This window comes from Natator depressus, chromosome 1 (genome assembly GCF_965152275.1).
Source record: "Natator depressus isolate rNatDep1 chromosome 1, rNatDep2.hap1, whole genome shotgun sequence".
In the NCBI taxonomy this organism is placed as follows: Eukaryota; Metazoa; Chordata; order Testudines; family Cheloniidae; genus Natator; species Natator depressus.
Window position 1 is genome coordinate 113354686 of NC_134234.1, and position 26587 is coordinate 113381272.

The 26587-nt window shown below is 42.3% G+C and overlaps 1 protein-coding gene across 8 annotated transcripts in view; it reads right to left on the reverse strand.

Moving 5' to 3' along the window:
* Positions 1-10422: 10422 nt before the first annotated feature.
* Positions 10423-26587, reverse strand: part of NCK2 (NCK adaptor protein 2) — a 150759-nt gene continuing 134594 nt past the window's right edge. For 4 of the 8 annotated variants that reach the window (XM_074964554.1, XM_074964561.1, XM_074964547.1 and 1 more), the window contains one exon: positions 10423-12494. In XM_074964554.1, coding sequence (XP_074820655.1) covers positions 12300-12494 — 195 coding nt within the window. In that variant the 3' untranslated portion in view covers positions 10423-12299. The remainder of the gene's footprint in view (positions 12495-26587) is intronic. The other 4 variants (XM_074964534.1, XM_074964526.1, XM_074964515.1 and 1 more) reach the window with 1 other exon arrangement.

Below are 26587 nucleotides of genomic sequence, written 5' to 3' on the forward strand. Positions count from 1 at the left end.
TAGTACAAAGTACTTGTTCTTCCAATAGACTAGCAGAAACTGGAAAAATCAACTTTGATTTGTATTTTTCAAAATATTGCTCATTAAAGTTGTCTCAAATAAACTTATCTCCCATTGGGCCTGTATTGAATGAAACCTTCAGCTTTAAGCACACAAATTATCCCAGGTTTTTCACAAAATATCAATGCAGTTGTGCTAATTTGCAAGAAACTAGTGTGCTTGCCAGAGGGAGAGGTGTGTAGGTGCATTTTGGGGGTGGTAGTGAATATACAAATGTGCACATTGATTCATGGACACTTAAAACGCAAGGTATAGTTATAATATTGAAACAAATTTGAGAGGTTACCATGGACTAGATAATCAACATTGTCACAAGACTTGGGTTGGGATTATTAAACCTAGACACTCTGGATGGTCAGAATCTTCTCCCATTACCACAATAGGATATCCTAATTTCCATCAAAGGATTAACTAGATTTATAGTTCCGTGCTATACTGCATTAGGAATTTAAGTAAAAACTGGACTACAAATTTCCCTGGAACCATCATGAATTCCATAGTACAAGGTTTTCAAAGACTCATACTGGAAAAAATTAGCAAGTCCGACCTGTCAGCTATTACTGGGAGAAGTGACTCAGTATCTTACCAACTCAAATTCACAGAGTAGCCCAACAATGGCAATAGTGGCACCAGATGCTGATCTAATGGGGACAAAGAGTTGAAAATAACTGATCAACGACCTTCCTACAGCACATAACGTTTCTGCTGGAGGTTGATTCAGCAATTTCTATGAACTACTCCTGCCGCTTATGAAGCTAAGTACTGTCTGCATCATCTTGGATATAAAGAGGCTTGGAAGAATTTTTTTTTATAATTTTGACTGATAATATAAATGCTTATTTTTAAACTTTTTTTCAATTTATCAATTTAAACGTTCACAGTTGCACAAAATTAAGGATTTTAAGCTTTAAATTTTTTTTATTGATTTAAATTTGCACAGTTGTGGGAAAATACGGGAGGGTCAGACAATGGGGGCAGTCAGACGACTTAATGAGAATGGAGACTGAGACCCCAAAAGTTAAGGGTTTATAACCATTAAAACACAAATTGTCAACATCACATGTCAAAATATATAAAGTAAATATCCTTAAATCAAACTGTAATAACTTCTCAAGCAGCATTTTTCTTACTTTGCCTATCTGTACATTTTGATTATTATCGATGGAATTAGTCTTTGTCGGTTTGTGGTGTATAGTGAAATCGATGTTTACCGACATTTACTGTTAAAAATCTAATCTTAGATAAATAACAGACAAACTACATTAAAAGAAATATTAAGGGTGGGATAAAATAAAACAAAGAAAAAAAACCCCAACCTCTCAGTTAAAGTGGGAAACTGGTAAATTAGTAAATTTAAAGAGGATAGCATTTTCTGATTAGATATTATAGAACATGTGATAACTTTCCCTAAAATAGGAATTTTATCACTTTCTTCAGTTCACATTTGCTCCCTACCTTGTTGTCTTTGCTCAAGGTAGGGAGCAAATTTCTGTCCACATTAAGGAAATTCACACTAGTGGAATTACAGTGCCCAGTAATATAGATGTGCCCTTGCAGCTCGAACTGGGGCTTACACCCAGTGTAGCTTCATCTGTTATCATCAAAGCAAACCCCACTTTGTGCTGGAGTGAAGCAGCTGTATTAAGGACTTACAGCAATATAACAACATTGGTATTGCTACAATAGTGTGACTTTTCTTAACAGAGACATGGCCCGAATGTCTGCTCTCTCTCAGGCAGCTCCTATGCGTAGAACCTATTTCTAAGACCTCCTGTCTCACTTATGCAAGGTTTAAACACTACTTTCGTATATATTTAAATGAAAATAAGCAAAACTCCTCTATGAAACCCACAAGATATTTACACTACTTTCCCAAGAGACAACCTGCTCACATTGTCAAAATATATAAAGTATCCCTTTGTATCCCCAGTCCCAACCTATCAGTGTTGCTGTCTCCTGTCTTCATCTCAGCTAAGGCCCAACTACTGTAAGGATGTGAATAGTTCTCACTATTCCATTCAAGGAATTTTTCACAGCACAAATTACTATTGTGCTGAACTCAACGCTGGAAATCAAAATTTAAAATAAAATCTATTAGTGTGGTACATTATTCTCCACCACACCTTCAATTACAGTTATGAGACTTATTTCATTCGGACTGGCTAATTTCCAAGAGGAAGCTGATCTGATATTCTGTGAAAGAGGGAAAATTCTGCCTGTTCGTAAACAAAGGTGAGTTGCAACTGTTTTCTCTAGTGAGACCTAAATAGCCTAGCTTCTCCCCTTCTGAGGACTATCACCATTCCTGTATCTTGATGTGAACACTGACATCACTTCTTCAGGCTTGAACCCTCAGATCCAGTGAATGGAGTTGGTGGTCATTATCAGAATAGGGGACAAGGGAACAAGATCTATCTTGGAGACAGCAGAATAAATCACTTAGAGGCAGGTCTAATTCTCCACTAAGAGAAGTGTGCACAGGTAACAATAGGTTTAGAATTTGATATATTAATTTCCAAACCACATTGATAAGGAAATATCACTACAATATCAGATGTCAAGGTCGACACACAAGACTTGTTCGAGAAAAAAAATATTTCTTGCCTGTAATTTTCTCTCATATAACAGAAGCTTCCACTGATATGGACATCTACTGCTGGGGGATAATCTGCCTGTCAATGTAAAAATCGTACTTTTGTCTGCATTTTTAAAGTCCTACTCTTATAGCTAACATATTATCATAACTGAAAGAAATTACAGGAACAAAAATCTATTTTTCCAATTTGTTGTGAATCATTAATTATCTGTGGTAAAATCAACTTCCTCTTCTCATTTGTGTGGATATTTCACACAGCAACGAGAGAGAAAGCCCATTTTAATATAAAGGAAAACAATTTTAAAATCACAAAAATTGTCAAGAGGTCTCAGGGGCAAGTGTGGTACCTGAAACTATTACTTAAAAAAAAACCCCCAAAACCCCCCTATATTTCATGTCATGTCCCTTTCTGTTCACAAAATGTACTCTTTGTTGGATTTTAAATCAGATGTAGTTCTAAATCTGGATATACACACTGCCTGGTTCTACTAATCAGCAGTGAGGGAATTAACCTACTGCTTTTGTAATACTTCACAGGATTCTGCAAGTATCAGACATCATTACTGTACAATGTAGCTCACCTATTAAGTAAATATTGGATTCAGATTTGCTACACAGCAATATACATTTCTGAAGTTCTCAGTGCATAATTGTGTTCCTTGTTATCTAAAACACTCCTCTACAGAACAGTAACAAGCAAAGAAGGTAGGGTGAACAATTCTGATTCCCCTCGTCCCTCCAACAGAGCCGTTAGCCTTTTGTAATGGAACAGGTCAGCTGTAATAGTAATCGGGACTGTGCATGAAGAGGGGAAAAATATCTATATGGAATTTTTTCCTTCTTAAGGTATATAAGAATTTACAGTTCCTGCTATATTTTAAGAGCTTGAGTTACTTCTGCAAATCAATACACCTTTCAGTCATCTTAAACTGTTTTACCAACAATAGTAAAACACTGTGAAATGAGTAGTTTAATTATTAACAATTTAGCGTGCACCAGTAGGATCTATGCAGACCAATTAATATGCAACATATTAGTGCACTTTAAAAATTAAGGAAAATAGGCCATATTTGGATTTAGCCCTGGGTAACTTTGGTAGGCCAAATGTTCATGTTGGCATTGCTAAAGAATGCCTGAAGCAACTTTTTGGTATGTAAGCAAAAGATTATTAGGATAAGGCCACTGACTTGCTGAAACACTATCCCCAATTCTTAAGACTACTTGGCAAGTGTCAAAATTAACCTCCCGTCACAAGAATGTGCTGAAATGAGTGAAGGATTAAATAATGGCTAGTCAGCAATCAAGACATTATATCTAGAACCTAAGTAGAAGTTTGCCTACCAGCTCCTTATCATATGGCATCTTCTTGTATTCTGTTTTCGAGAGAGATATGTTTGCAGTTAGCAACAAATAGGTTTGACACATACATGCTAGAATGTAATCTTCAATGCAACTCCGAGATTAAGGTGACAGGTCACTGTTCCACAAGGAGATATAACCAACATGCTGGAACTCCTAATTGGACAAGAGTGTCCGCTGGGATGGAGTAGAGGAAATCTCTCTCCCACCAATACCCAAATGGTGTCCTGCTCTCCTCTTCCTTGGACAGGCCACCCAAAGGAAGAGAGAACACTGGCTGAGAGCAGCCTAAAGTGCAACTAAGAGAGAGGAAAGATCAAGACCATCACATGTGAAAGCTCAAATTACATCTTATAATTGATGAAGATACCAGTAAACATTAGCCTGTTCCTAAAGCTAAAACCAATCACGTGAGACTTTGAGAAAGTGTGAAAATCCTTCTGTAGAGAAACTCGAGGATCTCAAATTGCTCTAACACCCACTAGTGCATGGGTCTCTTTTTGTATTACTGTTCCCCAAACTAGATACTAAACCCATAAATCTGTTATTGGAACAGAAAGATCTCTGGATTAAACCAGGGTAATTCTAAAACTCCTATAAATCTGGTATTTCAGAAATCACGGTGTCTGTGCCAGACTGCCAGAAAGATGCAGGCATTGTGGGGAGATAAATACATTAAACAAGACAAGCTTACTGTAATCTTTGTGAATAGTGAAGCTTAATGGGAGAAAAGTAGCCAAAAGGAAGCTATAAAGAAATTATTTTAAGAGTACTTCCCTAAAATCAAGGCAAGCAACAATCCTTGTCTCTAGCAGACACTGAGCTAAACTGCTCAAGCCAAAGGGAACAACTTCTCCCCTTAACCTTCCTATAAAATTTCAAGGATTGTTTTCCTCAAATTGCTCATTATAGGTTGATTTAATTGCTAAGTGCAGTAATTGGCAAGCCAGATAAATTGAACCATTGATTTATTATTGATTAAATCTCAATTGTAACCTCAACTTGTACCTTTCTAAATTAAGTGAGCAAAACTGTAAGTTAACTAGTAATATATTTCACTTAAATTTACATTTGTGTTATAATTGCTTGCTTAACCCTTGTAGTAAATTTATAAAATATATACTGAACTGGCTTATTCTGCAACGATTCAACCTAAGTAACAAAGTAGCCTACATAGGAGAAAAAGTTAAAATAATTAAAAATCATTCCTGAGTCCATCCTATATTTTTATTACTTAAAACAACACTCTGTTATTTCTACAGAAATCATACCCCTGTAGTGTGCATTCCTCCACTGTGTAGACGAGCTCTAAGTTTAATTATAAACTAAATTTACAAACATTGACTTGTACACATTGACCAAGGAGTAAAAACTAGATGGACCAGGGACTGAAATGGCATAGAAATCCTTCCAACTTTAGGTTATTGGTCCAAAAAACCTAGATCAGTAGTGAACAGAAATCATAACCAATAGCTATCCAGTTGATTTTGCCAAGCAAGATGCTAGTCTGAATTCCAAAAACCCGATTACTAGGATATCTCTTTTTGGGCAAACTGACACATTTTTAGGAGCAGAAACCACTTTTTGGTATTTCCAAAATTGTTTTGCTATAATTATATAAAAAGTGAGCCCTTTTTAAAGCCTTTTTGGTACGGATGGAGATGAGTGGGAAGGCACCATTGGTAATCTGCAGATGGTGCCATTTTAGAGAAGAGTTTGGACCTCCCGGTCTTTCACAATTAGTACTGGGGGTCTGCTATAGCTGTGTTTTTCTGAAGTGCTATGGGATCTCCCTGCTCCAATGATACCAGAGGAAGAGTCTTTCACCTCCATGATACTGAGTCAGCTTGAGGCTTCCAACACCATAGACTTAGGAGGAAATCAGGACCTCTTGGAAACCAGTTCCTGTGGTGGGAGTCAGAGTTCTTCTGCTGAACCTCCCCGGCTCCTCTGAGGTCATCCCCCTCTTAAGGGAGACCTTAGCTGAGCCTGAAGGGGCCCCGGACCTGTCCAGAAACAGATGTACTGGGGGGTAGGGAGTGCTCCATCACCAGCAGCTTCAATTTGGTCTCCTGATTCTTCCATGCTCTAGATTTGAGAGCCAGCCAAAAATTACACTTCTGGGAGATATAGGACTCTCCCAAGCAATGGAGACACTTACAGTGGCTGTCAGTGATTGGGATAGCCTCCCTGCAGGAGATGCACTGTTTGAAACCTGGTGAGCCAGGCATGCTCAGCCAGGCCAAATAAGCTCCCCAGACAAAAAGGATAGGAAAAAAAATCTCATACCTCTTACTGCTATGTAATTAATTTTAGACTAACAACACTAAACTAAACTAACTAAAGAAAAACGTGCTCAGGCACACACGTCAGACCCCCATCTCAGGCTGAGGTAATAGAGAAGGAACTGAGGGTGGTTTTCCTGCACAGCCCTATATGCCCTTGGAGTGAAGCACAAGATTGTAGAGAGTGCATGCCTGGGCTGAATGGAGGCTGCTAACAGAAAATCTCCAATCAAGTTTCAAGGTACATGTGCAACTGAAGTGGAGCTCCCACAGTGACACTACTCGAAGAATAGCCATTACTGAAACATTGTAGAATGCAAAAAATCAACAGCATATATTGTTATACCAAGTAATAAATTATACAAGATGAGCAGCATAAGGCAAAGAGGTGGAGGTGTACCATTAGATTTTAAAAATTCCACAGAAACTTGTGAGAGAAAATTTCTGAGTGGAAAAGATCATTCAACAGAATATAAATTCTAAATCATAAGACTACAAATATGCCATATTAGATCACACTAGACCGTTGACACTCAATCTAGAAAGGGCAGGATTTGACTATTTTTTATTGTGTTTGTAGAGCACTAGCACAATGGGGTCCTGGTCAATGACCACAGCTCCTAGGGGCTACCACAAAACAAACAAATAATAAAAGAAAAAGAAGAAGCTAGTCAAGAAGAGCCTCGTGAGGAAATTAGAATCCTTGAACTATTACTAAAAAAGAAAAGGAGTACTTGTGGCACCTTAGAGGCTAACAAATTTATTTGAACATAAGCTTTCGTGAGCTACAGCTCACTTCATCGGATGCATTCAGTGGAAAATAAAGTGGGGAGATTTATATACATAGAGAACATGAAACAATGGGTGTTACCATAAACATGGTAAGGAGAATGATCACTTAAGATGAGCTATTACCAGCAGGAGAGCGGGGGGGGGGGGGACCTTTTGTAGTGATAATCAAGGTGGGCCATTTCCAGCAGTTGACAAGAACGTCTGAGGAACAGTGGGAGGTGAGGGAAAATAAACATGGGGAAATAGTTTTACTTTGTGTAAAGACCCATCCACTTCCAGTCTCTATTCAAGCCTAAGTTAACTGTATCCAGTTTGCAAATTAATTCCAATTCAGCAGTCTCTCGTTGGAGTCTGTTTTTGAAGATTTTTGGTGAAGAACTGCCACTTTTAGGTCTGTAACCGAGTGACCAGAGATTGAAGTGTTCTCCAACTGGTTTTTGAATGTTATAATTCTTGACGTCTGATTTGTGTCCATTTATTCTTTTGCGTAGAGACAGTCCAGTTTGACCAATGTACATGGCAGAGGGGCATTGCTGGCACATGATGGCATATATCACATTGGTAGATGTACAGGTGAACGAGCCTCTGACAGTGTGGCTGATGTGATTAGGTCCTATGATGGTGTCCCCTGAATAGATATGTGGACACAGTTAGCAACGGGCTTTGTTGCAAGGATAGGTTCCTGGGTTAGTGGTTCTGTTGTGTGGTTGCTGGTATTTGTTTCAGGTTGGGGGGCTGTCTGTAAGCAAGGACTGGCCTTTCTCCCAAGATCTGTGAGAGTGTTGGGTCATCCTTCAGGATAGGTTGTAGATCCTTAATAATGCGTTGGAGGGGTTTTAGTTGGGGGCTGAAGGTGATGGCTAGTGGCATTCTGTTATTTTCTTTGCTGGGCCGGCCCTGTAGTAGGTGACTTCTGGGTACTCTTCTGGCTCTGTCAATCTGTTTCTTCACTTCAGCAGGTGGGTATTGTAGTTGTAAGAATGCTTGATAGAGATCTTGTAGGTGTTTGTCTCTGTCTGAGGGGTTGGAGCAAATGTTGTAGAGCTTGGCTGTAGACAAAGGATCGTGTGGTGTGGTCTGGGTGAAAGCTGGAGGCATATAGGTAGGAATAGCGGTCAGTAGGTTTCCGGTATAGGGTGGTGTTTATGTGACCATCGCTTATTAGCACCATAGTGTCCAGGAAGTGGATCTCTTGTGTGGACTGGTCCATGTTGAGGTTGATGGTGGGATGGAAATGTTGAAATCATGGTGGAATTCCTCAAGGGCTTCTTTTCCACGGGTCCAGATGATGAAGATGTCATCAATGTAGCGCAAGTAGAGTAGGGGCATTAGGGGACGAGAGCTGAGGAAGCGTTGTTCTAAGTCAGCCATAAAAATGTTGGCATATTGTGGGGCCATGCAGGTACCCATAGCAGTGCCGCTGACTTGAAGGTATACATTGTCCCCAAATGTGAAATAGTTATGGGTGAGAACAAAGTCACAAAGTTCAGCCACCAGGTTTGCCGTGACATTATCGGGGATACTGTTCCTGACGGCTTGTAGTCCATCTTTGTGTGGAATGTTGGTGTAGAGGGCTTCTACATCTGTAGTGGCCAGGATGGTGTTTTCAGGAAGATCACTGATGGACTGTAGTTTCCTCAGGAAGTCAGTGGTGTCTCGAAGATAGCTGGGAGTGCTGGTAGCGAAGGGGCTGAGGAGGGAGTCTACACAGCCAGACAATCCTGATTCTATGATTCAGTGCCTGAGATGATGGGGCATCCAGGATTTCCAGGTTTATGAATCTTGGGTAGCAGATAGAATACCTCCTTTGTCAGCCTTTTTGATTATAATGTCACAGTTGTTTCTGAGGCTGTGGATGGCATTGTGTTCCGCACGGCTGAGGTTATGGGGCAAGTGATGCTGCTTTTCCACAATTTCAGCCCGTGCACGTCGGTGGAAGCACTCTATGTAGAAGTCCAGTCTGTTGTTTCGACCTTCAGAAGCAGTCCACCCAGAATCCTTCTTTTTGTAGTCTTGGTTGAAAGGTCTCTGTGGGTTAGTATGTTGTTCAGAGGTGTGTTGGAAATATTCCTTGATTCGGAGACGTCGAAACCGGAACTATTACTGCATTTAGATACAGCAGTGTACTTTAACAGATTCAGAGAAGGAGCGCATGTGACTCAATTTAAAAAAAAGGAAGTGAAAGGCAAGAAAAACATTAAATGGCAGCACCACTAAAACTGGTTGAAATAATTAAAAATAGAATAAATGCACTTAGAAAAATCTGATATTATTTGGAAAAGTCAGAATGATTATATAAAGAAAAATCATGTCTTTCTAATCTACTAAAATTCTTTAAGCCCTGTTAATGAAAAAAGGAGCTGAAGAACAAGTGGATTAATTTCTTTAATCTTAAAAAATAAAACAAAACAAAAAACCAATAACCTTTGACAAGAGGCTGTTAAGGAAACTAAGCAATCATGGAGTGTCAGATAAAGGTTATGTCAGGGAGTAGAAACTGGCTGAGAAACAGAAATAGTTTCCAATTATTCCTAAAGTTGATATTCTAACAGTAGAATATCCCAGCAATCTTTATTAGGACAAGTATTGTTTAGTATAATCATCAAACAACTGTAAAAACTTGGAATCAGTTAGGTGGAAAAACTTGTAGAAGACAAAATTATTTAGATTGGTCCAGACTACAAGAGACTGAGGAACTGCAGAGGGACCCAACAAACCAGTGCGATTAAATTCAGCATTGACAAAGGCAAGCTAAAACTCATTAGAAAGAATAATATGAACTACTCATATAACATTGCTGGGTTATAAATTAACTGTAACCACTCAGGAAAAAAACCTGTCCTCTCACTGTAGACACCTCAATGAACACCTCTGCTCAATACATATCAGCAGTCAAAACCAAACAATGTTAGGATATATAAAGATTGGGATAGAAAACAACACCAAGATTGTGATGGCATTATATAAACCTGTGGTATCCCCTCATTTAAAGTATAGTGTTCAGTTAGATCTCCATATAGAGGGAGTCCAGAGAAGGGTGAAGAAAAAAACCTTAATTTGGTATGGAAATTCCTAAATTCCTAATGTTTGGCCACTGCCCGGAGACGGCAGTCCACAAATTAGGACTCTATGATAGCAATGTGACTATAAAGATCTGGGTCACTCTTAATCAGTGGTGCCACTACAAAGCTGTCCTATAGAAGTCAAGCAGTTGTCTGATTTTTACTAGTAAATTCTATTGAAAAAATGAAGCAATCTAAAAGGGGGGGGGGGGGGCGGGAGTGAGCGTGCACACACAGGCATGATAAGAAAACAATAGGTTTGTAAAACTTCCAAAACAGTGTCTGCCCCTCAACATAAGAATGTCCATACTAGGTCAGACCAAAGGTCCATCTAGCCCAGTATCCTGTCTTCTGACAGTGGCCAATGCCAGGTGCGTCAGAAGGAAAGAACAGAACAGGTAATCATCAAGTGATTCATCCCGTCGCTCATTCCCAGCTTCTCACAAAGATGCTAGGGACACCATCCCTGCCCATCCTGACTAATAGCTATTGATGGGCCTATCCTCCATGAGTTTATCTTGTTCTTTTTTTAACCCTTTTTCAAGCCTTTCTGACACTGGGTTTTCAGCCACCTGTGCAAGTGCACCAGGGCAACCCCATAGCAAAGATGATTTAAATCAAAGCAAATCATGCTGCATTGGTGTAAATCCTGTTCACATTACAGAGTGACAGATAAAACAACAAATAAAACAAAAGGTGAAGGCCTTAGGAAATGGTTTCCTTTTGCATTTTCATTAAAGGAGTTTATGGTCTTCCTCATTGTAGTAACCAATACTGAAAACATTACAGAGTATTTCTCATTACCTACAGTATTGTTGCTCAAATTTTTTTCTTCTTAGACCAAATTCAAAATACACAAATTCCATATTTACACTATTTCACCTTACTAAACCAACATCATGACTACCACTCAAGGATAAATCCAGTACTCCATCTTGACATAATATCTGTTTTATTACAATATCCAAAAAACTGGGTATGCAAGAATTTGAGATCTCAAGATCCCTTCTTCAATCTCAGGAATGTGCCATCTCAAGACTGTATATTTAAACCATAAAGGAGTTTAAATGTAAAGAAAAGAGAAAATGCATTTTCTTCATAAACATTCTGTGTGTCTCCTACTACCAATCCCACCATACTCTGTAAACCCTGAAGATTTTCTCTATAAAGCAAATATATAGATCTATATATATATAATAGTGTTGGTAGCCCGCCCACCCCACCCCAAGATCAGTTTTTATTAATCTTCTGTATTAGTGTCAACAATCAGCTACAGATACATATTACTTCGAGAATTAAATACATAATTGTTTAATTCAAACAAGCAGAAGGGCAAGAGGAAAAAGCATTATGTGGATGGCACATTTGGTTGTAGATTACCAAAACATTCAGCCTTTACAATTCAATGATTCTTTCTCTAGCAATCAATGTAAAAAAGAAAATTCCTCTCTGTTGCAATTACAGACCAAAATACACTAGATAGTTTTCTTTTACTACAATCTTACCATAGTAGATTAAGAAGTACTATTACAAAATGCTTTAATTAGTGTACTCTTTACAAAGAGTTAAAGAGGCAATGTAATAGCAGAGTACAGTGTAAAGAGTGCTTCTAGGAACTAGGAATTTTTGTAATATACTACTTGGTAAGCAAAATAGCTACAGAACTCACTGCCACAACTGTTATGTCTACTATATCTCACTTAATTAGCTGCAGCTTCAGTGCATTCAAACTGTGCCCGATGTCTCTCAAATGAACAGTTCTGTCAGCATGAGCAATTTGAACAGATTAACACTGTTTTGAATTGAAAACACCCCTCGTTTATTGGAACTAACTATGTAAACGTACACAGAAGAGGGGAGTTTAGAACTCAGGCATGAAAGTGAGTGCTTACAACGCCCATTTAAGTGAAATTTTCAACCTGAGGGGAAGTCATCTGAGATTAACAGAACCAAAAAGATAAAATAGGCAAACAAAACAAATCCAAACCAAAAAAGGACAATAACAACCAACAGAGCAAACACTTTGGAAAGAACCCATTCTTTAAGCCTGCTTCATGGAGTAGATTGCTCTGCTCTATAAAAGTGAATTAGGACCTAAGGCTTGAAAGTTATAAGAGGCCTAGGTGGCATAGTCTATCTTCAACGTCACTGAAGTGCTTTCACAAGATATAACTTTTCGCCGTGTTCACTGGTGAAGATGGGAGCTTTTTTGTAGTGTTCCACCAATTCATCCATTGAATGAAATCGACGCTGGCCAATACAATAGACATTGTCCACAAGCTGCACCTTGAAATGTTTGTTCTTCCCTGATGCCTTTAGAGATACTGAGAAGTCACTGGGCTGTTGAAAGAGAGAGAGAGAGAAAAAGAATTATTATGACGTGGTCAAAGAGAACACACAAATTTGTGGTTGAAGGAGCAAACTGTGATATAAAGTAACTACAATATACTCTATTCTTTGTTCCACAGTATGGTGCTTTAGATATTTAAGAAATCCAAAATGTCTATTATTCAATAAATAATTTCCCGCATTAATAATATGTGCAGTAAATGATCAGTAAAATACAGAGTCTAAAGTATCAAGTTACATGACTAAATTGCAAATAGTGCAAAAATTACTGGCTCAAACTAGCATCATAAGAATGACAAGAACAGAAAAAGACTTGTGTCATGTATGGTTTCTTCTATTGATAAACTCTCCCTAAAGTCAATATTCTTATTACAATATTGCTTGGCTGAGGCACAGAAGGGAAAATTCCCATGACTTTTTAAAATCATGACCACAAGAGGGCCTTTCTTGCTCTGTGTTACAAAAGAAAAACTTTCCACCCTTTAACTTAATTAAAAAATATATGAGGATCAGTTCTTGTTTATTTTAATTTTAAGAAAGTAGTATAGGACATAGAATACACATTTACCATACAAATCACCCAAATATAATACTAACCATGTACAGTGAAATTAATTTTTTTTAACTTAAAAATTATTTGAAAGATAAAACAGAACTATTCCATTTACTATTTTTGACATACAGCAACTTTTTCAATGTACCAGCACATTGATTGCTTTGGTACATAGCACTAAAGTGAACATAAATAAATGGCTGCAAAAGTTCTCCATGTCTGCAACATTTCCCCCTGCTCACACATGGTTTGGCCACTCCTCCATCCTACTGCCACTCTATTTTAAAAAGCAATTGACAACACTAATTTTTAAAAAAAGAGTGAACTTCCAATTTGTAGCTTTTATTTCATTTAACGTTCATTAAATTTAATACTAATTCTCACTTTAAATTCTTCCCAGTAATTTTGGACCCAACTGTTGAAGTTGGGCTCTACTGCAGTATAAATGTTTAATAATGACAGCAACATTTATATAAATCAAAAGTTACATAGTGAATGTCCACCTGACTATACCTCTAAGGTCTGTCTACGCTACAGAGTTAGATTGACACAAGGCAGTTTACTTCGACATAATTATGGAAGAGTCTACACTTACATTTCACTCTCTCTGATGTAACTGTCCCTCTACACCAACTTAACTCCACCTCCACAAATGGCGTAGAGTTAAGGTTGAAGTAATTAGGTCAAAGCAGTATCAGCGTAGACACTGCATTTCTTACGTCGACTGTTACTGTCTTTCAGGAAGCGTCCCACAATACCCCACACTGACAGTACAATCAATAAAAGCGCTCCTGGAGAGGACATACACTGCTGATACAAGGAGCAAAGTGTGGAAAAGCACAAGCCATGTAATTACTGCGGCAGCTCTATGCCGATGGAAACTAGCTTGACTTAATTTTGTAGTGTAGACATGGCCTAAATTTACTTTTCTATCAATGTTTCCGGTACCGAACATAATCAAAGCTCTTATGGTATATCAAACAAACATCACTGTGAATGTATTCTATATTCTAAGTCCTGTGTACTTAGTGACACAATTAGACCAGGTTCACAACACATGGCAACAACTCCTAAATTCCACAACAACATTAATTTATTCCATTGTCATGAAACACCATTTATTCCAATCCTCCAGTGCCACACAAAAACAGAACTATGTCTATTTTAACTGAAAATTCTTATTGGCATAACGTTCATGAGAGATTATTTTTGACAGTGACTACTTTTGTAGATGGGTTTTCACTATGCTCTCCAGACAGCCAAACTCCAGTCCCTGGGACTTTGCTCCTGTGATGCTGTCCATGCAGCCAGGTTCAGGCCATCCCTCTGTCTGCATGTGTCAAAGAAATGAGGAGGACAGGAGTGCAGAGCTTGTAGATGGTTTTACATCTCATTTCCCTGGATCCAAGGGCTTCAACTACTGCACTATTCCCCAGCCAGTCTAACTTGCCAGTTGAGCTGTGCAGAGAATGGTATTCAGTTTCATTGAGGATTTTGATATTTCACAATTTAGTTTTGTTCCAATTAGGAATGAAAACCAATGTTTTCTAAATTCTCTACTAAAGAGTCCTCCAACGTGGTCTGCCGAGGAGCTGGGCAGGCAAGCTGGCAGGGTTCTGGCAGATTGCTGCCTGGGTTCAACTGGAACTTTGCTGAAATTGAACCATCTCAGTGAAACGTTTAACTTTTAATGAATCCACAAATTCTGATGAACGTTTCATTTGAATTTTTCCGACTAGCTCTACTTGCCAGCATAAATTCTTAGATTCCATTCCCCATCTCTCCCCCCGCACTCCCTGGCTGTAAATTGTAGGTTAGCTCTGGCTCTAACCCCCTTCTGCCTGAGCTCAAAGGAACAGTGCAGAGGTTTCACTGTAATCCGATTAACTCCCCCTAGTGAGGAAAACTGGAAAGCAAGAGACAGTTGCAGGCCAGTCCTGACCAAGAAGGGAAACTGAATACAAAATATCAGCAGCTTGCCTGCAAAAGCCAGATGCTGTGGAACTGCAGAGTCCATGGGCCCTGACTGAGATGAATAGGGCAGTTCACAGTTTTCAGAGCTATTGTTGCAGGCTCTCTGCACTGTATTGCTTTCAAATCTGTTCATGATTTCAAGATCATCTTCTTGAATCATACGAACTAGAACCATTCATTTAAAAAAATTACAGCGGAAACTCTGGAGCACGATTTTGCAGCAAGGGATGAATTCTGCTGAAAATTCTGTGACTGCCGAATCACAGAAGTATCACAGGCAATGGATAGCATGCCACTAACTTTACTTTAAATATTAAAACTAACAACATAGGCCTGTAGGAAACAATTTAGTAGGGCTAGCATGGAAGGGAGTAATAGAACACTAGCTTGTGCGAGTCTGAGAAACAAGACCAAACCTTATTATTAAGTCCCTCTAATTCTCTCTTCTGTAGGTAACACCTAAGCAAAACTCATTTAAAAATACTAACTGAAAAAATCCCTATTACAATTGAAGACACAGGTATAAACAGAACGCCAAAACACGGAACTGAAAAAGCTACATCATGTCTGAAGCAAAACCAACCAAGCTAATCCTTTTGTGCATTGTGGAGATTTAGTGCCCTCCTATTTGGTGCAGTGTTGTTATCAGAACCTCAAAGCTATGATCTCAAGTATACATGTCAAAGCTCTTTACAAAGGTGGGTAAGTACTGTTATCTTTATAAAGATGAAGAACAGAGAGGTTACAACAGTGAGTCAGTGGCAGAGCTCAGAACAGAACCTATGCCCTGTGATTTTCAGTCCTATGCCCGAGCCACTGGCCCACACTTACTACCATGTCATGTAGACACACAAACTCCAGTATGACAGGTTTCAGAGTAGCAGCCGTGTCAGTCTGTATTCGCAAAAAGAAAAGGAGTACTTGTGGCACCTTACAGACTAACAAATTTATTTGAGCATAAGCTTTCGTGAGCTACAGCTCACTTCATCGGCTGCTACCACCACATTGCTTTGCTTTTTCTGACACTTGAAATACAGTTGTGATTGAATACTCAATGTTTCATATTTTTTCCAGTCCCAAAGTTGCTAATTAGATTTTTGTACAACAGAAGAATTTAGCGTTGCTTATTTTTCACCACAGCATGTTGTAAAGTTGCACCCTTTTGATGAACTCATCGTCTTAAAACTGTGGAACAGCCTGTTTAACTCTCTTGCGAGAGCCATCATCTGGTACAAAGAGATGGAAGAGCTTGAACAGCTGTTGGAAAAATGTGAAACCCCTTTATTGGCCTCAAATTAGTGAGTAACAAGAATACAAGAAGAATCTGTGAAAATAATTGGACTTGTATTTATTTTGGGTCCTTCTCACTGCAAATATACAAGTTAAATATTTAGAGAGTGTTTTAAAAAATATCTGTGTAAACTACTGCTCTTTACTCTTAATATTACCATGCTACAGTGTGGTGGTTGAATGCAGCCTGAATTGGTTCCCTGCTGTCCTTGGATTTGTTCCAAGTTTGTTTGTTTGTTCATTTTTAAAACTGTTTTTCGGCCACTCTCTTTCAGCTTCTGGCAGATTTTCTCTCTTCTCCCACTTGAATTAACTGCTACATTTAGATGGCTTGCATGCAAACCTATCTTGCAAAAAAGCCTCAGAACTTGCATACACTCCTTAAAAGCACATTACAAGTAAATCTAAGTCTCTAGAACCTGTAAGGTTGTCTGGTGATTCTACAGCATAGCATCACGGCAGGGTGCTTGTGAGTGTTTCTCCCCCATCAGGGATTTACCTGAATTTCCCCATCACCCCCCCACCTTCCCCCGGTGGTCAACAGTATACACTTTAAAAGCATATACAATAGATGATAAAACATTTGTACCTGAAAAAGCATAATAGGTTTGAAAAGCATGAACAGAAAACTAGCTGCCTCACATAGCTGTTGTTTTTTCATGAGAAGTTCAGTGCATTTGTTTTGGCAATGTTGGCCAAGCTAATAATTTCAAATTATGATTTGTAAGCAAGGTCTGAATGAGCTCTCCCCTGACAGCTAGTGATGAGCTGGAGGGTGGGTTTGGGGGAAGGCTTCAGGACCAGACTATATTTACATGAACACACCTACTCTGCCTAGATATCCAGCAGACAGAGCTGTGTTGCCCAAATGATCGATTTTGGCTGGTGTTGGGTCACAAATCACTTACTAACCTTTCCGTAACTGTTGTTCTTCGAGATGTGTTGCACATGTCTGTTCCACGTTTGGTGTCTCCTAAGCAGTACCATAGGAGATGGGATCAGAGTTCATGGACATGCTGACCACAACATGGCTCGACCAAACCTGGCATCATCTCTAGCTTGCTGGGTGATGGTGTAGTGGGAAGAAAACATATGTACTGATGACCAAGTCACCTCTCTGCATATGTCCTGGATCAGCACCTGGACCAGGAAAGCTGCTGAGGAAGTTTGTGCTCACATAGAATGGGCCGTCGCTATAGCCAGTGGTGGGACCCCTGCCTGCTCACAGCATGTGTGAATGCACGATGTGATCCAGGATGAGATCCGCTCAGCCAAAATAGGAAGGCCTTTCATCCTGTCCGCTACTTCTACAAACAGCTACATAGATCTATGGCACAGTTTTATCCTCTCAATGTATAATACCAGGGTGCATCTAACGTCCAGTGTGTGGAGATTTTGCTCCTCCCTGTTTGAGAGAGGTTTCAGGGAAAAAAAAGGCAGAAAAATAGCTTGATTACTAGGGCCCTACCAAATTCACAGTCCATTTTGGTCAATTTCACGGTCACAGGATTTTAAAAACAGTAAATTTCATGATTTCAGATATTTAAATCTGAATTTCATGGTGTTGTAACGGTAGGGGTCCTGACCCAAAACAGGACTGTGGGGGACTCACAAAGTTATTGTAGGACAGTTGCAGTACTGCCAAGTTTACTTCTGTGCTGCTGCTGACGGGAGTGCTACCTTCAGAGCTGGGCTGCCAGAGAGCAGTGGTTGCTGGCCAAGAGCCCAGCTTTGAAGGCAATGCTACCGCCAGCATCAGCACAGAAGTAAGGATAGCATGGTATGGTATTGCCACCTTTACTTTTGCACTGCTGCCTTCAGAGCTAGGCCTTCAGTCAGCAACCGCCACTCACTGGCCGCCCAGCTCTGAAGGGAGCAGTGCAGAATAAGGGTGGCAATACTGTGACCCCCCTACAATAACCTTGTGATTCCCCCCAATCCCCTTTTTGGGTCAGGATCCCCAGTTTGGGAAACACTGATTTCCCACGTGAAATCTGTATAGTACAGGGTGAAAGTACACAAAAGACCAGATTTCATGGTCCATGACACATTTTTCACGGACGCGAATTTGGTAGGGCCCTACTGATTATTGTGAAACTGCAAAACCACCTTTGGGAGGAACGCAGAGTGAGGGCAAAACTGTCTGTGTACAGGGGTTCTGATGTAAGGGCCCTGATCTGAGACACTCCTGGCCAAAGTGATAGTTATCAGAAAGGCCATCTTCCAGGAAAGGTACAACAGGGGGCATATTGCCAGCGGCTCGAACTGAGGCCCCATGAGTTTTGACAAGACCAGGTCGCATGGGGGAATGGGCTCCCGAATCTGAGGGCACAATCCTTCTAGGCCCGTGAGAAAATGAACAGACATCTCATCTGAGAAAACCGATCAGCCATTCGTGGAACGCTGAAATCGCTGCCAGGTGTACTTTAACTGATGAAATTTCCAGACCTTGCTGTTTCAGATGCAGCAAATACTCCAGAACAGCCAGCAGAGATGACTGTGCGGGCAAGAGACCTTGCTGGGAAGACCAAATGGAAAAGCGCTACCACTTGGCAAGGTATGTTGCTCTGGTAGAAGGCTTCCTGGTACCTCGCAAAACCTGGTGGACTTGCTCCGAACAGGCCAACTCCTCAGGATTTAGCCATGGAGTTTCAAAGCTGTCAGGTGGAAGGTGTCGAGGTTTGAGGAGTATTTGACCGTGGTCCTGCGATATCAGGTCCAGGAGGAGAGGTATCAGCATCAGAGTCGATACTGAAAGCGTGTCGAACCAGTGTTGGTGGGGCCAGCCTAGGGCTATGAGAATGACTTGCGTTCTGTCTCGCTTGATCTCCAGTAGGATCTTATGCACTAGAGGAACAGAGTTGTAGAACAGATGTCCAGTCCAACGGAGCAGGAAAGCTTCTGTGAGTAAGCCCGGGCTGTGGCCTTGCAGGGAGCGAACGGTGACATTTCCTGTTCTGACTGGTGACAAACTGTGAGCACCAAGTACAGGTGATGGCGACTGGGTGAGTACACTGAGGCCAGCCAAGCTTAAAGTGATCTGAGGCGTAGCCTCGCATGCTGCACTACTTGTGTGGATGCATCCATGTGGCCTAAAAGTTTAAGGCGGAAATGGGTCGTCGTGACTGGGTGAGCCTTGACTTGGGCTATTAATTACACCACTGTCTGGACACAGGCTTCTGGGAGGAAAGCCCTGCCTGTGAGGAATCAAGCACTGCTCTGATAAACTCTATCCTTTGTACAGGGACAAGGGTAGACTTCTGCTCATTTATAAGCCCCAGCATCTGAAAAGGTCGACTGTATGGAGGTGGATAATGGCCTCCACCTGGGCCTGGCCTTTGACCAGCCAGTCATCAAGGTACGGGTAGACTTGTACCCCTCTTCTTCTCAGGAAGGCTGCCACTACTGCCATGCATTTCATGAAAACCCTTGTGGCTGCTGAAAGGCCGAACCATAAATTGGTAGTGAATTTGATTTACAATGAACCTGAGAAACCTCCTGTGGCCTTGGAAAATTGAGATGTGAAAATAAGCGTCTCCTGAGTTGAGGGTGGCATACCAGTCCCCCGAATCTAGGGAGGAGATGATGGAGGCCACAGAGACCATGCAGAAGTCAGCTTTTTGAGATAGCCGTTGAGGTGGCGCAAGTCTAAAATGGGTCAGAGATCCACCTTGGCCTTTGGAATTAGAAAATACCTGGAGTAAAACCCCTTCCCTCTTAAGTCGTGAGGAACCTCCTCCACGGCTCTCACGCAGAGGAGGGCTTGCACCTCCTGCACCAGACATTGCTCATGAGAAGGGTACCTGAAGAGGAATGGGGAGGGAAGGAATGTGTGGGGAGTGGAAATAAACTAGAATGTATAACTCCTTTCTACAGTGTTTAGCACCCAGCACTCCATGGTGATAACAGACCATGTCACGCCAAAGTGTGACAGGTGGTCCAAAAACGAAAGGGGGACAGGAATAAGTGGCACGGGAACTGGTATAATGACCTTGGGCATCCCATCAAAAGTTCTGTTTGGCTGCCCCCATGTATCTGGGCAGGCCAGGTAGAGACCCTGAGGTAGACAGGGGGAACTGCCTGTGTCTAAAACACCTGCTTTGTTTCTTTTGCAGGTCCCGACGGGGCGGTGGAGCTGAGAAGTGGTTGGAGTGCTGGGGCCTGAAGTGCTTTGTTGAAGGCTTCAGGGTGTAAAGACTCAGGACTTAAGGGTGGCTCTGGAGTCTTTCAGGCCACGGAGCTTTGCATCTGTTTGTTCTGAGAAGAGCAAAGCATCTTCAGGTGGAAGGTCCTGAATTGACTGCTGGATCTCTGTTAGCAGTCACGAGGACTGGAATCAAGAGCGTCTGTGCATGACTACTGCAAAAGCTAAGGATCTAGCCACTGAGTCTGCCGCATCCAGGGCAGCCTACAGGAAAGCCCTGACTACAGACTTCCCCTCCTCGACCAAAGAAGAAAACTGCTGCCTGAATTCCAGGAGAAGCGAGTCCTTGAATTTCAACATAAAGTCCCAGACAATGAAATCGTACCTCCCCAGCAAAATCCTGCTGGTTGGAGATGCCAAGCTGTAGAACTCCTGTAGAATAAACCTTTCTACCAAAAAGATCTAGTCTTTTGCCTTGGGGGTCACAGCTTATTGCCCTTGTCTGTCCCTCTTGTTTGCCACTGAGACCCCAGGAACCCAGGAGGAGTTGGGAGTACAAGTACTCATACCCAAGAGAGGGACCAAAATACTATTTTTTTGGCTCTTTTTTGAGGTGGAAGGCAGGGAAGATGGGGTTTTCCCACAGAGCTTTAACTGGCCCATGATGGCCTTAGTGAGAGGGAGAGCCACCTTCGACAGGGCTGCCGCAGTCAAAATATTGACCAGGCTGTGGGAGGGATCTTTGACAACCTCCATTTCCAGCCAGAGGTTCAAAGGCCACTCTTTTCAAGAGCTCCTAATGAGCTCCATTCTGCTCCCTGGCACCGACGTCGCTGATTCTTGTACTGCCATCGCCAGCAACACCGAAAGCTCCCGCAATCCCTGGCTGAAACAAACACGTCCGAGGTAGACAGCACCGCGATCTTGCTGGTCCCTCTGGTGCTGAAGGTTGATCCAGGACTGGACTCAATGGACATAAAGGACGGAGTTAACGGTATCACCCTCAGAATCAGAGGAGTGGCCAGACTCAGGTCACACACCACTGTGCTCCCCACACTTGACTTTCCTCAGAGTTGGGGAACACCCTCTCTCAGCCAACAGCTTCTTATGTTTTTTCTTCAGCACAGGTGATGGGTGAACGGTGCAGAGACTCTCATGGTGGGAGGAGCACTCTGCACTGACGCCAATGTACTCAGTGCTGAGTCTGGCCAAACCGGCTACGACGAGAGTCGGGATGCTGATTCCAACAGGAGGGACTTCAACCTTGTCTCCAGGCCTTTCTTAGTACAGGTCTTGAAATCCCGGCAGATCTGGCAGCAACCCCTGATATCAGTCTCTCTCAGGCACTTCAGACAACCGGAGTGCAAGTCACTAACAGGCATAGGTTTGCTGCAGGAGGCACAGGGCTTGAAACCAAGAGACCGAGGCATGTCCTGTACAGGGAGCAGACAAAGACTCCGCTAACATGGTGAAAATGCCAACTAACTATGTACAACAAGTTCACAACTGTCCAAACTAGAAATAAAGAACTGGAATGAAAGAAACAAAGGGAAGGTAGTAAACTAAGACCACAGAGAAGCGTCTTCCACTGAGGAGAGCTTGCTGAAGAAAGAAGCGTAGTTCCAGCGACCACCATAGGCGAAAAAAAGAAACTGAGAAGGTGCGGTGTTGGCTGGAGCCCTTATGAGCGCACAGCACCAGAGCTGACCTGACGGGTACCAGAGAGGGAAAAATTTCTGGTGACTGCTCATGGTGCGCACACACCTAACATGGAATGGACATTGCAAGCACTCAAAGAAATATGGTACACTCACTGTAAAGGGCAGGGTGGGGAAAAATTATAGTTATACCTCTCTAACCCTTTTACTGGTCTTTCAAACTCCCAATTTCTGCCCATCTAGTCTAGGTCTTAGACCTTGATGGCCAAGACTATAACAGGGTTCAAAGAAGAAGTAGATAAATTCATGGAGGACAGGTCCATCAATGGCTATTAGCCAGGATGGGTAAGGAATGGAGTCCCTAGCCTCTGTTTGCCAGACCCAGGGAATGGGTGACAGGGGATGGACCACTTGATGATTACCTGTTCTGTTCACTCCCTCTGGGACACCTGGCATTGGCCACTGTCAGAAGACAGGATACTGGGCTAGATGGACCTTTGGTCTGACCCAGTATGCCAGTTCTTATGTTCAATCTCCCTTCACGGTCTTACCCCTCCCCTCCCCTCCCAATTATCATCCATAAACTTCATTCACCAATTTATCTGCCCCGTTGATGCACACATGAAACTCTCCATGCATTGAGGCTCCCCCTCCTGCCTCACATCCACCATCACCAGGCTCAAAGGCCCCTCTTTGACAGCTCAAAACCCCTCATGACAATGTTGCTTCTCCAGGTGAAGCAGCAACCATTATGACAGGGAACTATTGTAGGAACAGGCAACTTGTGCGAGGAACCTGATGTTCTACTTCACTGGCTCTCAACCTTTCCAGACTACTAAACCCCTTTCAAGAGTCTGATTTGTCTTCTGAACCCCCAAGTTTTACCTCACTTAAAAACTTACAAAACGTGACATAAAAATATATAAAATACATAAAAATACAGAAGTGTCACAGCACACTATTACTGAAAAATTCATACTCTCATTTTTACCAAATAATTATAAAATAAATCAATTAGAATATAAATATTGTACTTACATTTCAGTGTACAGAATATAGAGCAGTATGAACAAATCATTGTCTATGAAATTTTAGTTTGTATTGATATTGCTAGTGCTTTTTATGTAGCCTGGTGTAAAACTAGGCAAATATCTAGATGAGTTGATGTACCCCCTGGAAGACCTCTGAGTACCCCCAGGGGTACACATACCCAGTGATGAGCTGCCAAAATCTTAACAACTGGTTCCCTATAAGAAGTTCTGATTTAAGGGATGTGCCCCAGTATGTATTTTTTGTACCAACAGGGTTACCATACGTCCGTACTTTCCCGGAGATTTAAGAACCAAAAAGCCTGACCTGTCCGGGAAAATACGGATGTATGTTAACCCTGCCTAAAGTTCTTTTTTAAAAAGATGGGCCTGAACTAGAAATGAGCTCCGTTTCACATGTTTGGGTCCCCACCACTCCCTGGGGGTGTGCTAGGGTGACCAGATGTCCCGATTTTATAGGTACAGTCCCGATTTTGGGGTCTTTTCCTTATATAGGCTCCTATTACCTCCTACCCCCGTCCTGATTTTTCACACTTGCTGTCTGGTCACCCTAGGGTGTGCACATGTGTGGGTCCCAGCTGCTCCATGCCCCCCTCATTGAAGCAGGTGTGCAGGGTTACTGCCCTGGGAACTGCAGGGCACCAGTGGACGTGGGGCAGGGCTAGCTGGAAGCAGGGGGTGTGGGGCTGGCTGCAGGAAGGGAAGGGAGTGCGGAGTTGGCTGGAGACAGGAGGGTGTGGGGCTGGCTGGAGGCAAGGGGGTGTGGGGCTGGGTGGAGACAGGGCAGGGGCTGACTGGAGGCAGGGGCTGGCTGCAGGCAGGGCAGGGGGGTGCAGGACTGGCTGGAGACAGGGGCTGGCTGCGGGAAGGGCAGGGGGTGTGCCAGGGGCTGGTGCGGGCAGGGGTGGCTGCAGACAGGGGCTGGTGCGGGCAGAGGGTGCACAAATCCCAGGTTTTCTCAAACCCCCTTCCCCCCCCCCCCCCCCCCCGAGACGTTCTTGTTAAACCCTGGATTTGTGCTGGAAATGGCCCACCTTGATTATCATACACATTGTAAGGAGAGTGGTCACTTTAGATAAGCTATTACCAGCAGGAGAGTGGGGTGGGAGGAGGTATTTTTTCATGCTTTGTGTGTATAAAAAGATCTTCTACACTTTCCACAGTATGCATGAGATGAAGTGAGCTGTAGCTCACGAAAGCTTATGCTCAAATAAATTGGTTAGTCTCTAAGGTGCCACAAGTACTCCTTTTCTTTTTGCGAATACAGACTAACACGGCTGTTACTCTGAAACCTGTCATTATGCAAGGCACTGCATTTAGCCGTATGGAGTGGAAATCTATCAACTGCATGAAAAAACTTGTACAGAGACAGACAGACAGACATCATCTTCCTTTCCAAATGCAAACAGATGGACATCGTACCAAAAGGACTGAAGGTAAAAAATCCATTACAATCTACATACCACACAGACTATGCTGACAGCTTGTGCCACACGCTCTCAAAGAAACTGCGGAATCACCTGATCAACATCCTCTACAGCAAACAGGGAAAGATTAAGAATGAGCTCTCAAAAATGGATACTCTCATAAAAAACCAACCTTCCACAGAAACTTCCTCGTGGCTGGACTTTACTAAAACTAGACAAGCCATTTACAACACACACTTTGCTTCTCTACAAAAGAAAAAGGACACTAAACTTTCTAAACTACTACATGCCACAAGGGGCCACACCAGTGGTTCCCTCAACCCACCCAGCAATACTGTTAACCTATCCAACTATACTCTCAGCCCAGCAGAAGCAGCTGTCCTATCTCGGGGCCTCTCCTTCTGCCCCTCCACCCCCACGAACATGATACAGTTCTGTGGTGACCTAGAATCCTATTTTCGACGTCTCTGACTCAAGGCATATTTCCAACATACCTCTGAACAACATACTAATCCACAGAGACCTCCCTACCAACACTACAAAAAGAAGGATTCTAGGTGGACTCCTCCTGAAGGTCGAAACAGCAGACTGGACTTCTACATAGAGTGCTTCCGCCGACGTGCACGGGCTGAAATTGTGGAAAAGCAGCATCACTTGCCCCATAACCTCAGCCATGAGGAACACAATGCCATCCACAGCCTCAGAAACAACTCTGACATCATAATCAAAAAGGCTGACAAAGGAGGTGCTGTTGTCATCATGAATAGGTCAGAATATGAACAAGAGGCTGCTCGGCAGCTCTCCAACACCACTTTCTACAAGCCATTACCCTCTAATCTCACTGAGAGTTACCAAAAGAAACTTACAGCATTTGCTCAAGAAACTCCCTGAAAAAGCACAAGATCAAATCCGCACAGACACACCCCTGGAACCCTGACCTGGGATATTCTATCTACTACCCAAGATCCATAAACCTGGAAATCCTGCGCGCCCCATCATCTCAGGCATTGGCACCCTGACAGCAGGATTGTCTGGCTATGTAGACTCCCTCCTCAGGCCCTACGCTACCAGCACTCCCAGCTGCCTTCGAGACACCACTGACTTCCTGAGGAAACTACAATCCATCGGTGATCTTCCTGATAACACCATCCTGGCCACTATGGATGTAGAAGCCCTCTACACCAACATTCCACACAAAGATGGACTACAAGCCGTCAAGAACACTATCCCCGATAATGTCACGGCTAACCTGGTGGCTGAACTTTGTGACTTTGTCCTTACCCATAACTATTTTACATTTGGGGACAATGTATACCTTCAGATCAGCGGCACTGCTATGGGTACCCGCATGGCCCCACAGTATGCCAACATTTTTATGGCTGACTTAGAACAACGCTTCCTCAGCTCTCGTCCCCTAATGCCCCTACTCTACTTGCGCTACATTGATGACATCTTCATCATCTGGACCCGTGGAAAAGAAGCCCTTGAGGAATACCACCATGATTTCAACAATTTCCATCCCACCATCAACCTCAGCCTGGTCCAGTCCACACAAGAGATCCACTTCCTGGACACTACAGTGCTAATAAACGATGGTCACATAAACACCACCCTATACCGGAAACCTACTGACTGCTGTTCCTACCTACATGCCTCCAGCTTTCACCCTGACCACACTAGACGATCCATCATCTACACCCAAGCTCTGAGATACAACTGCATTTGCTCCAACCCCTCAGACAGAGACAAACACCTACAAGATCTCTATCAAGCATTCTTACAACTACAATACCCACCTGCGGAAGTGAAGAAACAGATTGATAGAGCCAGAAGAGTTCCCAGAAGTCACTACTACAGGACAGGCCTAACAAAGAAAATAACAGAACGCCACTAGCCGTCACCTTCAGCCCCCAACTAAAACCCCTCCAACGCATTATTAAGGATCTACAACCTATCCTGAAGGATGACCCAACACTCTCACAAATCTTG